The sequence below is a fragment of the Rhamphochromis longiceps genome, linkage group LG7 (assembly GCF_057381845.1).
Source record: "Rhamphochromis longiceps isolate RC_006_pf linkage group LG7, R_longiceps_female_GT1.1, whole genome shotgun sequence".
Classification (NCBI taxonomy): Eukaryota; Metazoa; Chordata; class Actinopteri; order Cichliformes; family Cichlidae; genus Rhamphochromis; species Rhamphochromis longiceps.
The window spans coordinates 43,082,489-43,097,359 of record NC_140563.1 but is presented as its reverse complement, the minus strand read 5'-3'; the positions used below and the strand labels follow the sequence as shown (position 1 = coordinate 43,097,359).

Genomic DNA, 14,871 nt, shown 5'->3' with positions numbered 1-14,871 from the left:
TAACATCATCCATGCAATACTTTCATAATCGTCTCACACACACACCGCCTTTTCTCTCAAAACAATGTGCATCTTTAATCATTCATCCAAATAACAATTTTACACTTCACTTATACATTCACACATTTATATATAACAAAAGACACTGTGGCGGAGGTGTGGTCCGGGGCGCGGCTGCAGGGGAGGAGTGGTGCAGTGAGCTCAACGGGGCGGTGCTGGTAAGAACAGCTGATGGCGATTTTGGACTGATGGTGGTTTTCCTTTCCTTTATATAGTGAGGTGGAGAGGAGCGGAGGAGAGAGACGCTGGGGAAACCGACCGCTGTCAGACGGTGTTCTGTTGTGATTCAGTGCACACTCTTAATAAATGTGGGACTTGATGACAACGACCTGTGTGTGGGTGTATCTGTGCCTAGCGTGTGTCACAAGTGGTGCCGAAACCCAGGAGCCTGCCGGTGTGGGGATGTTCGACCCGCAGGCTGCGCCGCCCGCCCAGCCTTTGCAGTTTTTGGCGCAGGTGGTGGCGAAGATGAGCCACGACCATGCGGCAGCCCAGCGGGCTCACCTGGCTGCGCTGCAGGAGCAGACGGACCGGCAGACTCTGGTTCTGGAGCGGCTGGTTGGCGCCGCTGCCCCGCCGAAGCCCCCACCGCTGTCGGTGGCGGTGCCCCGGATGGGGGACGGGGACGACCCCCAGGTTTTTCTGGAGACTTTTCGTGCCACGGCGGAGGCCTGCCAGTGGCCGCAGGTGGAGTGGGCTCCGCGTTTGCTTCCTCTGCTGTCGGGGGAGGCTCGGACGGCGGCCCTGAGTCTGCCGCCGGCTTTGAGGGGCAGCTTCCAGGACGTGAGCCGGGCGGTGGTGGACAGGTTGGGGCTCACCGCTGAAGATCATCGCCGGCGGTTCCGGGCCTGTCGGCTGGCCGTGGCGGATCGGCCGTTTGCTTGGGCCCGGAAGCTGCATGACGCGGCCGTACGCTGGCTGCAGCCGGGATCGTCAGAGGGCAAGACGCTGCTGGTGGACAAAGTGGTGCTGGAGCAGTTCGTGGAGGGGCTGCCTGCGGAGACGGCGAGATGGGTCAGGTGCCACCGTCCCGCGAGTCTGGAGGTGGCGGTTACGTTGGCGGAGGACCACCTTGCCGCTAGAGCGGGGGAGCCCGGGGACAGCGGCCGGAGGCCGAACAGACAAGCCCCGGTGCCGGCACCGAGGCGCCGGGTGCCTGCGCCAGGGCAGGCAGAGCGGACGCTGGCGTTGAGCCCCACTAATCCTTTTGCTGCGTTTGTGCCTTCCCAGGGATCGGACCTGAGCAGTGCCGCCCCTGAGCCACGGAGAGCAGCACAGACGCCGGGGCAGGAGTGCTGGAAGTGCGGACAGCCGGGACACCTGAGGAGGGACTGTCCTTTGATGGAGGTGGGGCAGGTGTTCCGCGTTGCCGGTGCTCCAGCACCCTCTCCCGGTCTGGGAGGGACATACAGCATTCCGGTAAGGACTCGAGGGGGTATACGCCATGCTTTGGTGGACACGGGCTGCACGCAGACCCTCGTGCACCAAAGCTTGGTTCGCCCCGGGGCATTGCTGGAGGCAGAATGGGTGGTGGTGAGGTGTGTGCATGGTGATGTTCACAGGTATCCCATAATGCCGCTGTTATTAAAGTATAAGGGCAAAACGCATAGAGTAACGGCTGCGGTTAGCCCGCGCCTGTCGCATCCCCTAATTCTGGGTACGAATTGGCCGGGGTTTCATCATCTGTTGGGACAGTATGCGGGGGTGCGGTCACGACCGCTAGTAGCATGTAGTGTCTGCGCGGCACTCAGTGGTGACGCGGGGTCGTCCGACACTGACTCTGGGGAGGGGGAGACGGCGGGTCCTTCACAGGTAGCCCTGCCGGCTCCGGAAGTTCCCCCCACGGGTGATTTCCCACTGGAACAGTCTCGTGACGACACCCTACGCTCAGCCTTTGACCAAGTGATTGAGATTGATGGTCACGTGGTGCGCCCCGAAGCCGTGCGGACCTACCCACGCTTCATTTTATCGAAAGACAGGTTATATTGAGTGAGTCGTGATGGAGGGGACACACACCCAGCTGTTGGTGCCGCAGGGCCGCCGGGAAACGATTTTCCAGGCGGCTCATTATAACCCCATGGCAGGGCATATGGGATACAAAAAAACTCTGGAGCGAATAACGGCCCGATTTTATTGGCCGGGCATCCGAGCGGATGTGCGCCGCTGGTGCGCGTCCTGCCCGGACTGCCAACTTGTTAATCAGCCGGCTATACCAAAAGCGCCTTTGCATCCGCTTCCACTCATAGAGGTCCCGTTCGAGCGCGTTGGCATGGACCTCATCGGGCCGTTTCACCGGAGTGCACGCGGCTACCGCTTTGTATTAGTCCTGGTGGATTATGCAACGCGGTACCCGGAAGCAGTCCCGCTGCGCACCATCTCAAAGAGTGTGGCGCAGGCACTGTTTCAGGTCATCTCCCGAGTCGGAATCCCGAAAGAGATACTGACTGACCAGGGCACGTCGTTTATGTCTCGTACACTGCGGGAACTGTAGGAATTACTGGGCATTAAATCTATTCGGACCAGCGTCTACCACCATCAGACGGACGGGCTGGTGGAGCGGCTGAATAAGACCTTAAAGTCCATGATTCGTAAGTTCATTAACGAGGATGAACGCAATTGGGATCACTGGCTAGACCCTCTGTTATTCGCAGTGCGGGAGGTGCCCCAGGCCTCCACGGGATTTTCTCCCTTTGAACTGCTGTTTGGCAGGAGGCCACGTGGGGTGCTCGACCTGATTAAAGAAAGCTGGGAGGACGGTCCGAGCCCCGCCAAGAATGAGATTCAGTACGTGTTGGACCTGAGAGCAAAACTCCACACTTTGGGGAGGTTGTCACGGGAGAATTTGCTCCAGGCTCAGCAGCGTCAGCAACGCCTGTATGACAGAGGGGCTAGACTCAAGCAATTTTCACCGGGAGACAAAGTGCTTGTATTACTCCCTTCTTCTAGCTCAAAGTTGCTCGCCAAGTGGCAAGGACCCTTTGTGGTCACACGGCGAGTCGGGGACGTTGACTATGAGGTCGCTCGGTCGGACAGGGGAGGGGCCACGCAGATTTATCACCTCAATCTCCTTAAAGCGTGGAGAGAGGTTGAAACCGCTTCTCTGGTGAGCCTGGTTAAGGAGAGAGATGAGTTGGGGCCGGAGGTGCCAAATTCCATCATCCCCGCCTCCCTCCCTTGTGATGACCATCTCACACAGGCCCAGAGAGCGGACGTTGTCGCGTTACAACAGCGTTTTGCTGACGTGTTCTCCCCCCTGCCCGGCCGGACGTCTCTCATTGAGCATCATTTTGTAACGCAGCCTGGCGTGACGGTGCGTTCACGGCCCTACAGGCTTCCTGAGCATAAACGGCAAATCGTGCAGAGGGAATTGGCTGAAATGCTGAGAATGGGAGTGATAGAAGAGTCGCACAGCGCCTGGTGTAGCCCCATCGTTCTGGTGGTGAAGAAGGATGGGTCTATACGGTTCTGTGTCGACTATCGCAAGGTGAATGAAGTGTCACGTTTTGATGCTTATCCCATGCCCCGGGTCGACGAGCTCCTGGATCGGCTGGGCACGGCCCGTTTTTTCACGACCCTGGATTTAACCAAGGGCTATTGGCAGATTCCCTTGTCTGCCGAGTCCAAGGAGAAAACGGCCTTCTCCACTCCGTACGGTTTGTACCAATTCGTTACGCTTCCGTTCGGCTTGTTCGGGGCCCCTGCCACCTTCCAGCGCCTCATGGACCGGGTGCTGCGCCCGCACGCTGCATATGCTGCTGCCTACTTGGATGACGTGATCATCCACAGCGACACCTGGGCGGAGCATGTGCAGCGGGTGGCCGCGGTCCTGGAGTCCCTGAGGCAGGCGGGGCTCACAGCCAACCCGAAGAAGTGTGCGGTTGGACGGAGGGAGGTACAGTATCTGGGGTACCACTTGGGGGGCGGGCAGGTGCGTCCACAGGTGGAAAAGACGGCGGCTATCGCATCCTGCCCGCGCCCCAAGACTAAAAAGGAGGTGAGACGGTTTCTGGGGCTGGCGGGTTACTATCGCCGGTTCGTGCCAGGGTTTGCGCAGCTGACCAGCCCCTTAACCGATCTTACCCGGAAGGGTGCTCCAGATCTGGTTCAGTGGACGGGGCCGTGCCAGGCGGCGTTTGTGCAGGTGAAAAAGGCTCTCTGTGGGGAGCCGCTGCTTCACACCCCTAACTTTTCCCTCTCTTTTGTTCTGCAGACTGACGCCTCGAACAGAGGGTTGGGGGCCGTTTTGTCCCAGCAGGTGAGGGGGGCCGACCGTCCCGTTCTTTACATCAGCCGGAAGCTGGCAGAGCGCGAAAGACGGTACAGCACCGTGGAGAAGGAGTGCTTGGCTATTCGGTGGGCGGTCGACTCCCTTCGCTATTACCTCCTGGGGCGCTCATTCACCCTCTGCTCGGACCACTCCCCGCTACAGTGGCTCCACCGCATGAAGGATGCCAACGCCCAGATCACCCAGTGGTATCTGGCTTTGCAGCCTTTTAAGTTCAAGGTGGTCCATAGGCCGGGGGCGCAGATGGCGGTGGCCGATTTCCTCTCTCGCTCTAATTTATAACCGCTTCCCGTGGCTCGACAGGAAGCTCCACCTCCAGCGTCTAAGTATCCCACATCGCCTTACAGCTTTACTTAAAGTTTACCTGTCAGTCACGTTAAATGGTCACAACTGGGGCCGCACCCCTGTCGGTCAAAAAGCGCAGTAAGGAAGTGGTCAATGACCACTTGGTTTTTAACGGGTTCACGAAGTCCTGCGGGTACCAACCCGAGCTAACTGGATGTGCCAGGGCTGACCGTGCATCCACGATCACCAGTCGCTGCCACACGCTGAGCAACCACGCTCCTAGGAATCTCTGTTCCCGTCCTAAGTAATTTAAATAATTCTGGAAGCATCACTGTGGACTCTAACCGCCAGTTTATTATCTGATGCTCGGGTCCCACCCTATAATCAATGTGGGAATAAAATTCCCTGACCAAATGTCCTAATCTAATCTCCTTTCTTGGCTGACGTAACACACACATAACACACCAACTTCAAACATACGTCACAACAACTTTTAACTTCACCCTAAAATTAATCACAATAAATGTTATCAAATATCCCCAAACTTATATTTATTTCTAATCACCCAAAATTATCATGGACATGTCACCTGAAATCTACTTAACAGATTTTATAATTTAGTTTAATTTCCACTACTGAGCCAATTTAACGGTAACAATCATCAATTCAGTGGTCAACTAATTTAGAATTCATCCAATGTGCACAATTTTCAACAGGCTTGCGCTTACCTCTTTTAGACTGGTCTGCTGTCCACCTCATATCAGATCGTACCTTAAGGTCCAAATTAGTCCCCTCAGCTGCACAAGAATCCGGGTCACGGCACCAAGTGTTAAATTCCGGATTCTTTAGGGCCAAGAAAGACACGGCTCAAAAGTGGTCTTTTTAAATGATCTTTATTTTACATATCCAGGATATGGAGACCTGAGCAAAAAACACTTTCTAGCTGCAAAAGCACGCTCTGCAAAAGCATGTAATTTCCTGTCAGCCTGCAACCTAGTTTTACACTGAAGTCTGGGCCTCTCATAAAAGACACTAATCAGCATTCAGATTATATATTTTATTTCCTAACATTGCACACACAAGAAAATGAACAACCAGGGAAATGGCACTGGAAGACTTTGTTGTCATTCCTGCTTTTAACTGATTGACAAGCTCTAAGCAATCTGTAAATTATTGCTCCCTCACAGATATGGTTTTGTGTAAGAGCCCTTAAAATACAATGGACAGCTCAGCTTGCCTCCTTTCCTCACTTGCCGGGAGTCATTTCTGTAATTGCTATAACCTACACTCCTCTTTTTAATTTCTTCAAGTGCATCCACTGGACTTCCACTTGCTGATGGCATGTGTCCCACAGATATTCCTGCCAGTTCTGATCTTAAACAGGCATGCTGTATCAATATGGTCGTGTAAATCAAAGCAAGCCAGCACTTTCATCAGTCACAGGCTTTATCCTCACAAGGCCACCGTAACCCAAGAGATTAAAAAGCCACTGGCATAACTGATGTATATTACCAGTCTCTCTCTCCCTCTTTTTATTATTTCATTTTTTGGCTTTTATTCTTCAGGAGAATTCTTTTTTCTTGGTTAGTACAAATTATGTCTTGGCCATGTGTCTTCGGACTTTTCCTTCTTCCTTTCTTTCTAACTCTTGATGTTGTGCTAAAAAACACCCGTTTAGTAATGCCAGGCAGTTGTAATGTACAAAATATTAGCAAATTAGACAAAGTGGTATTTCAGTCTTATTTGTATCTGCCATTTAAAGTGGCTCAGTGGTTCATTATTATCATATCAGGTTGTCCAAAAGACTCCCTGAAAAGCCTGATCCACAAGGCTGCAGCGAGTGTACTGACAGGAGCTGGAAAGAGAGGATATTTCTCCCATATTGGCTTCCCTTTTTGTTGGTTCCCTTTGAAATCCAGAACCAAACTTCAAATCCTTCTCCTCACATACAAGGTCTTGAATAATCAGGCCCCATCTCAAGACCTCACAGTACCAATAGAATAGACTAGGCTGCTGGGGGCTTCCCATGATGCACTGAGTGTTCCTCCTTCACTCACCTTTTTTCACTCACTATGTATTTATACACCACTCTCCATTTAATTAGTTATTATTAAACTCAGTTATTAAAGACAAACTGTGTCTTTTGTTGTGTCTTCCTCCCTTCACCCCGGCGTCCGGGGTGCTGTTGGGATGCCCACGCCCACGGGCGTGGCTGCTAACCCCACACCTGCATCCCATCCCAGGCGATCACCAGGTGGACTATTTAATCCTGCCCTACCTGCTGCTCCACGCCAGTCCGTAGTCGCCTCTCAGCGGTAACGTACACCTGCGGGAAAAAACCCCTTATGACAAATTGTCCATTGGAACTGACTCTGTTTTACCCTGTGTACTCAGATCACAACTCGGCGTTTTTGCGAGCCACCTGCCTGTCCACCTGTCCGCCTGAGATTCGGAAGCACTATCAGCCTCGCCGTCTCGACCCTTTTGGAGCCCCCCCCTCTGGTTCACTCAGCCCGGCTACCTCCGTAAGACGTATACTCCACCTTCCCTCGTATGCTGCCTTTTTTCCGCACCCCAGTAATCTGTTTCTCTTTTTTGTTTTGCAGCTTCTCACAGCCCCGCTCTCGGCGTTCCCTGCGCAGTTCACCTCCCCAGTCCCTCAGTTTATAACCGCTTCCCGTGGCTCGACAGGAAGCTGGTTCCATACGTTGTTTTTTCGGCTACCCTCACGGGACACCTTTAGTTATAATAAATTTGCTTTCTTTATTCCCTCCTACCCTGGTGTGTGTGTTCTGCTTCTGGGTCCAGCTTGCGCACGGAACTTCGGTTCATGACAGTTCCCCACTGTCACCAAGTGCTTGTCCTGAAGGGGTCATGTGTTTGTTGAAGTTTCTTTGTATTATTGCCCTACAATTTAAAGTTTGAATTGAATTGAGTGTGAATGCTTGTCTGTCTCTATTAGCCCTGCGGCAAACTGGTGACATATCAAGGGTGTGCCCTACCTTTTGCTCTATGACAGTTGCTACAGTCCCCCTGCAACCCCGAATTTGATAAGTGGCAGGAAATGGATAGATGGCATTTAAAGTGCTTATCTCAGTTGGCTGTTGCTGCTCTGTACACAAAGACATAATCTGCCCATCCCACCAGTTTTCTTCTGGTGTCAGATTTTATTTTAAATTTTTTAATGTAATCCTGCTTCATTGTGCAGAAACCCCATATTCTGATAAACTATACTGAATTTTTTTCCTCTAATGAAGGATATCCTTATTCGTTAAATTTCAGCTAAAGACAAAATTATTTGAATGTTATAAAGAAACATTTTTTTTCCATTTGTGAGTGTTACCCTAGCTATGCGTTGTGATTTCCCGCTAGACAAACTAAATAAATTAAGTCTTAAAACCATAATGATGAAAAAAAAAATCATAAGATTTTTGTGTTGGTGTGTGTGTGTCTATTGTCAGTGTCACTGCTTTTCTTTTGTTTAACTTCCATTTACTTTTCATTAAGGAAGTGTCAAGCCTGTGATTGGAACTCCATTTAGCAAAACAAGACTCCTCCCAGGGGGAAGGAAATGGCATTAAGAAGGAAGTGTGCAAAACGCCTTTTAATGGTTTGTAATAAGGCTGGGGAGCCAGAAGCTATGCAATATCTATTTCTGCCTAAACCCGTCTGCCCCCTGATCCATGACCAATCTGATCAGTGCAGCTTGCAAGGGAACTAATATGCAAAATGTAATAATCTGTTTAAGCAGCTCTTTGTTTCTTACACTGGAAACAGAGCAGTGTCTCCCAAAATGGCAGGGAAGTAGAAAGACAGAGCTTAAGATCTATTTAGGAGTGCCTCCCAGCCCTTAGAGGCTGTGTCTTGTAAGAGTTATAAAAATATGTATGAAAGGCTACTAGCCCTCTTGGCTTTTTTTTAAGTTCTTCTATTCTTACAAGGCATTTGTGATCTGTCAAACTCATTCTGCTGTGTCTAACATCAACTTGTGCTCAACGATTGTCCCCTCTTTCATTGGCCCAGTTTCTTCTTCTTCCTCTTTTTCTGCCTCTTTCTCGTCTCAGTGTTACACACAAAAAGATAAATAAAGGGAGGTGAAACAGCGTGAAAAGGCACTGTCCAGTGGATCTGTGAATTTGTAATCACCATTATAATTATGTCCAGAGTATGTTAGCAATAAAATAACCCAAAATGAATTATGTGGAGTCATTTTCATTATGTGCCATAAAGTAAGGGGTGATATTGGGTCAAATGCATCTGCCCATTAAATTTCTTGATGCTAAGATTAAATCGTACTGCTGACGTGCATCAGTGAACATACTTTGGAAGTGGAGAAGAAAGAAATTATAGTGAAACACTCTTTCATTCTGGTTTGAAATACTGTATATATAAAATACATAATTGCTCCCTTTAGCACCAAGCTGCTGTACCTGTGGTTAATTCTATGTTATTAGGCTGTATAGTCTGAAAGCTGTCAACAAGGGCTGCTACTGTAGTCACAAGTTTCCATGCACTCCCTGTGATGCCTGCAGCGAGACAGTCAGCATCTGGCAGGTCAAAACAAGGCTGAGAGAGGGAGTGTGGGACAAACAAAGAAACAATGAGACAAATGAAGCAATGCAGCAATAAATGAGAACGGGTTAGTTTTTCAGGATGAAAGAGAGCAGGAAACAAGATGTGGGAGAAAGGGTGACGTTAACTATCCATCATTGCTGATATTCCCAGTGCATTACAGTGGGACATGAATGATTGCTGAGCATGTCTGAATGCTGCAGACCAAATCCAAGTATCTCCTCTGACTGCTCCAGTCATGAATGATTCTGGTTGGCTGTCTGCTCAGGCAGCTCCACAGGCATCATGGATGGTAAAGGATAAGGCTGGCCTGCCACTACAGTAGGTCTTACAGCTTGCACTACAAGTCCATCAACCAGGGACGAGAGGGACATTTCTCATTACAGCAAAGGACAACAAATAAATCCATTGAGGAGTTTTGGACACAGAGACAATAATCATTGTGTATTATTATGTTCACTTATCAACATGAACCCATTGTACACTGCACTGTGTTTATTTGATCATGACAATAATGTAAACTAAGCAAGCAATACCAGTCATGGAAAAAATTAACTTTGCATCCTATCTGATTATTGTGCTAGCAGTGGAGAGTTAATGAAAAGAGAATAAAATAAATGTAGTATGATCACACATCTTTGTCACAGATAAGGCTTGTAGCTTTAACTGAGCCAACTAACTGACTGACTACATTCACACCCACTTCTCCCTGAGATTGTCCAGCTGTGCAGAGGTAAAAACTTTGCTGGAATTGAACACTCTTTTCTTTATTTGTCATACAACTATTTGTGGTACTTAACATGAGAACACTCAAGCATGAAAGTGTCTTCCTGAAATGTGGTAAAAATGTGTGATCCCCCCCCCCCTTCTCACTGGCTTTTCATTCTGCCTTCAAATGTAGCCCATCAGAAAAACCTCCCATTTCTAAAGTAATTGGGCAGCACATTGTACCCTCAAATAGAGATGAGGAGTAAGAACCTCTCCATACACTCCAGACTTTTATTTTTTTCATTTTTAAACTTCTTCATTCTTAAGCCGCAACCAAATTTATCACTTTTCACACAGCTCATCCGAGAGCCATTGATGGCTTTAACTTTTCCAGTTGCAGTTTTTCCAATTGCTATTTAATACTATAATTAATCTTAGAATGGACCAAAGCCGTATCCTCAGTAGAGGTAGCAAGTGGGACAGTTACTGCAGCATGGTGCACCAGAGGAAACCATATGCCAGAGAGGGTGGGGGGTTTGGTCTCGCTATCGAGCAGTCAGACTGGGAGGGAGCGTGAGGGAAAGGATCCCGGCTGTGATGACCCTCACCACGGCCATTGGTGAGCCTGCAGACTAGAGGAACTGACCTCTGATGGCAGGCCACATTTGCCAACTGGCCACCTGTCTACAAGGGGTACAAAGATGGATGTGCCAGAAAGCAGAATAGCAGATATAAAGGGTAGCTACCCATACCTGGGTATCCCACAGGCTAAGGGAAAGCATAATAATATACATAATACCTACATAATACATGTAGAAGGTAAGAATGGTAGGGATACGATCCAAGCCATAAATACATACACATACTGGTCATCTGCTACCTATCTGGAATAATAATCTGGCCACAGGAACAGATGGATGCCACTGATGTTGAGACACAAAAACTACTCACAATCCATGGAGATCTACACCTAACATCCAGCACCCTGAGGCTCTCTGAGCAATGGAAATACAGAGGGTGAGGATTAGTGGAGGAAGGTTCACAATCCAGGATAAAACACAGCACCTGCAAATACATCTGGAAAATGGGGCCCCTGAGATTAGCATCTCCAAGAATGCCTCAGGCAGCCGAAGACAAATGGTGACCAGGAAGAGGAACTATCATGGACATCTAAGACTGTGCATGGGATGTACCATCAACAGAAAGAGGAAGTAGCCAATATAAAGAAATCAATGGCCTAAGCACCATGTCCATAAAGGTAGGAGCCTACCACAGCCAAGAGTACCCATGTTGCAGACTATGCAAAGGTGCTTAGGAGACTCTCAGCCATATAATAGCATGATGTAAGATGCAAGCTGGGACAGACAGATGAGCAACTGCTGGCTGCTTTTGTTGTGGATGACCAGGAGCAGAAGACCCCAGTTGTGATGGCTGTAGCTATCCCAGCAGACAGCAGCATCGGAAAGACAACCACATATACCAATAAAATGACCCATTTGTAACATGTATGCATTTCTAACACATAAAAGACATAGACTTTATTTAATGCCACGCTAGAGAAATTCACTTTTTACAGCTGGACAAAAAGCAATGGATCATTTTAATTTCACAAAATTACCATTTAGTTTATAGCCACAAACCACTTGAACACTGTGGCCTATACCAGGTAATATATGAGCATTTGCCAGTGTCATTTAAGTTTTCAAGTTGCTGGGTGGGCCTAAGCAGCTAAGCTAAAATTTAACACTATGCAGTGTTAAATTTTTAACAGGAAATGAAACGTATGGCTGTATATTGTGTATAGATGTATGATGGAGGATAGACATTATTAAATAAAAACAGCAGGCTTGTTATCTCAACATGTAGAACAGCATCGTGTTGTTTTTTTAAAGACATTCTCCTGTAATCAAGGTTGTTATTTTCCCTCAGTTGCAGAAAGCCAGAGGGAGCTGTGTAACATCTGAAAAACTGATAAAGTGAGTCACCTGAGGTAGTGTTGGTTGGATCTGAGGGAGCAGAATTACAGCAAACTGCAGAGTGTTCCTTGTGTCTGTTAAGTTATAGCTTTAGGGGACATTAGATGCAGCTAGTACAGCCAAGTCTCAACATAGATGTTATCAACCCATTGAATGGACTTATTAGTTGTTGAAAGTGCCAGACATATCACGAGCAGGTGCTGCCTTTTGCCTTGTAGTCTCAGCCGGCTGTTATCATCTCTTGCATTCACTGGTAAAGAGAGCTACACAGATTATGTAAGAGGCCTCTAGCAGTCATCAAAAGAATTATATGTAAAATCATCAACGGTAATTGGCATGGTCTCAATGTTGCACGATTTGTTGTGCATTTCAATTCAAACTTGTCTTCTCCAAAGGTAATTTTGGTGCTTATACTTAACCAAAAAAAAGGAGAAGAAAAGAAAAACAGCAACCAAACAGCAACAGCAACCAAAAGTGGTTTAAATGTTAAACCAAAGATAAGAAGCCAGCTGTAGCAAACATAAAGCCTATCTTTAATTTAAGTGTCACAGTTGTGAGTTAAATGCATTGGTGTTTTTGTGTTAAAGTAGAAACATTTAAAGCATTACTTCCTTTCAGCAGTGAGGAGAGACCTGCACTGAATGGAAAGTGGAGAACACCTAGAGGCAATATATATGTAGACGATAAAGTACATTCAGTGGTAATGACAATGTTTAAAATGAGTCATCTCAGACAGAATTGCCATTTAAAGTAAATCTGACATTTAATAGAAGTGTAATACAAAATTGGTGACACACTCAGTGTTGCCAACTTAGCGACTTTGTCGCTATATTTAGCGAGTTTTCAGACCCTTTAGCGACTTTTTTTCCAAAAAAAGTCACAAAAAAAAGACGTGAAAGCGCGTATTGCTTTTACTCTCAACAAGCAGCGGGTGCTGTAACGCAGTCAGTTCTTCTTTTACTCTTTTACTCTTATGCTGTTTTGTGGATCACAAGGTTTAAAACTACTTATAAACACACACACACAAAGTAACTCCACCAGAGTGCCTATTTCGGGTCACTTTTGCCGGTCCAAGCCCGGGTAAAGGAGCAGGGTTGGAATTGTGACATTAAAAAAAACAATAATTGCTAAAAGAAATTTAATTTGTAGTTCTAAATAAACTCTAAATGCATTTAGGACGTTTTTTACTCACTTTATGTCTCTTCCACGATGTTATTTCTCTCTCCAACAACATAGGTTACAATTAGATTAGCATGACCAATTATGCAAATTAGGCGATGACGTCATTTAGCGACTTCTAGCGACTTTTAGGACAACCGATAGCGATTTTCCTTACTGAGGAGTTGGCAACACTGGACACACTATCCTTTCATCAGGTTTATGAAACCAAAAAATGGCAAGATAATTTGAAATTACCGTAAAGTATTTATACATTTTAAATATCAGAGACATATTTTTTCATTTTCTGTGCTTTTTTGTTCTCTCACTGTCACCAAAAATTTCTAAGAGACCCAAATCTCTCTATAACTATATACAGTTTTTATCTTAGGATGCACCATTAGAAAAAGCATCTTGAAAAAATGGTAATATTCCGGCAGCTGGGGCGCCAAAATACGACCTTATAATTACAGAAAATAACTCCCGCATAAAAATACGGTTATTTCCAGTAATGAAAATACAATTAGTTGCGCTAATTTGACATGGGATCTCGCCTTTTTCAAGTGCCGCTAAACATTGAATTAGGAACATGTTAATGTCATTAAACAATGAAATCATCTATAAATAGGAAAAAAAAAATCTTTAAAAAAACGGTAATATTCTGGCAGCCGGGGCGCCAAAATACGACCGTAAAATAACAGAAAATAACTGTCCCATAAAAATACGGTCATTTTCAGTAATGACAATAGAGTTTGTTGCGCTAATTTGACATGGGATTCTGCCATTTCCAAGTGCTTTTAGACATTAAATTAGGAACATTTTTACGTGATCAAACAATGAAATTACCTATAAACAAGATCACTGAATGTGGAAATATGAATCATAATATGTAAATGTACAGAAATATACAGTTAACAGTTGGTTTAAATAATAATGATTGAATGCCCTGGGATAGAGACGAGGCTGCCATATCGCACCATCGGCTATCACTAGTAGGCGGTAGGTGAAGAGTCTTGACCACGGACACAATGACGGAGAGTGTCTGAACTGGGGCGCGAACCGGCAACCTTCTGATCACAAGGCGAACTGCCAACTCTTGAGCCACGAACATATACTTTTCCATAGCACTACATTTGAATTCAACAGTTCAATTTTTCAAATAACGGACAGATATTTGTGAAATCATGATACATTTGTGAATGTATTTTAACAATCTAAATATGCATATGTACAGACAGATACATTTAATAATCATGAAAATTATGTTGTATTACATTACAGTGATTAAACGTTAATTTACATTCAAAATGTGAAGTCAAAGTCAATTTACGTAACGTTAATGATATTCTAGAAGAACAGAACATTACTGTAAAATGCACAGTAAAATACCTTCATATTAGGGTTTTTCCTACGCTCGCAGCCATACCCGCAAGCTTGTTGTTGTTAGTTCACATTCATTGGCCGATGCTTAGCGTCATGTTATTTATATTAATTGCAATTCCTACCTCTACATTTCTTTTTCAAAATATATAATTAGCACAGTGTGTCCGTGCAATGTTTTACATTGTGGCATGCAGAGAAATCTTAACAAAGAAGCTCACAGAGAGAGATTGAGCTTGTTATTTAACCCCAAGCTGGTAGGGGGAGCTCTTTATTGAAACACTTGCTGGTGCTACAATGTGCCTCAAGGTTCAACAACAGCACAACAGAAGTCACCCATGGTACAGCACTCTCTACAAAACAACAACTATCAGTGACTCTGCACAACATTCAAGATAACAGTTAAAAGTAACGTAACAATAAACAATAAAACAAGAACATCTAAAC

General features: G+C 46.4%; 1 protein-coding gene across 1 annotated transcript; it reads left to right on the top strand.

Moving 5' to 3' along the window:
* The first annotated feature begins 339 nt into the window (after positions 1-339).
* On the top strand, positions 340-2,049 carry LOC146665939 (uncharacterized). Its single transcript, XM_085410961.1, has one exon. The coding sequence runs from the start codon at positions 367-369 to the stop codon at positions 2,047-2,049; it is 1,683 nt and encodes a 560-aa protein (XP_085267087.1). The 5' UTR covers positions 340-366.
* Positions 2,050-14,871: the final 12,822 nt, after the last annotated feature.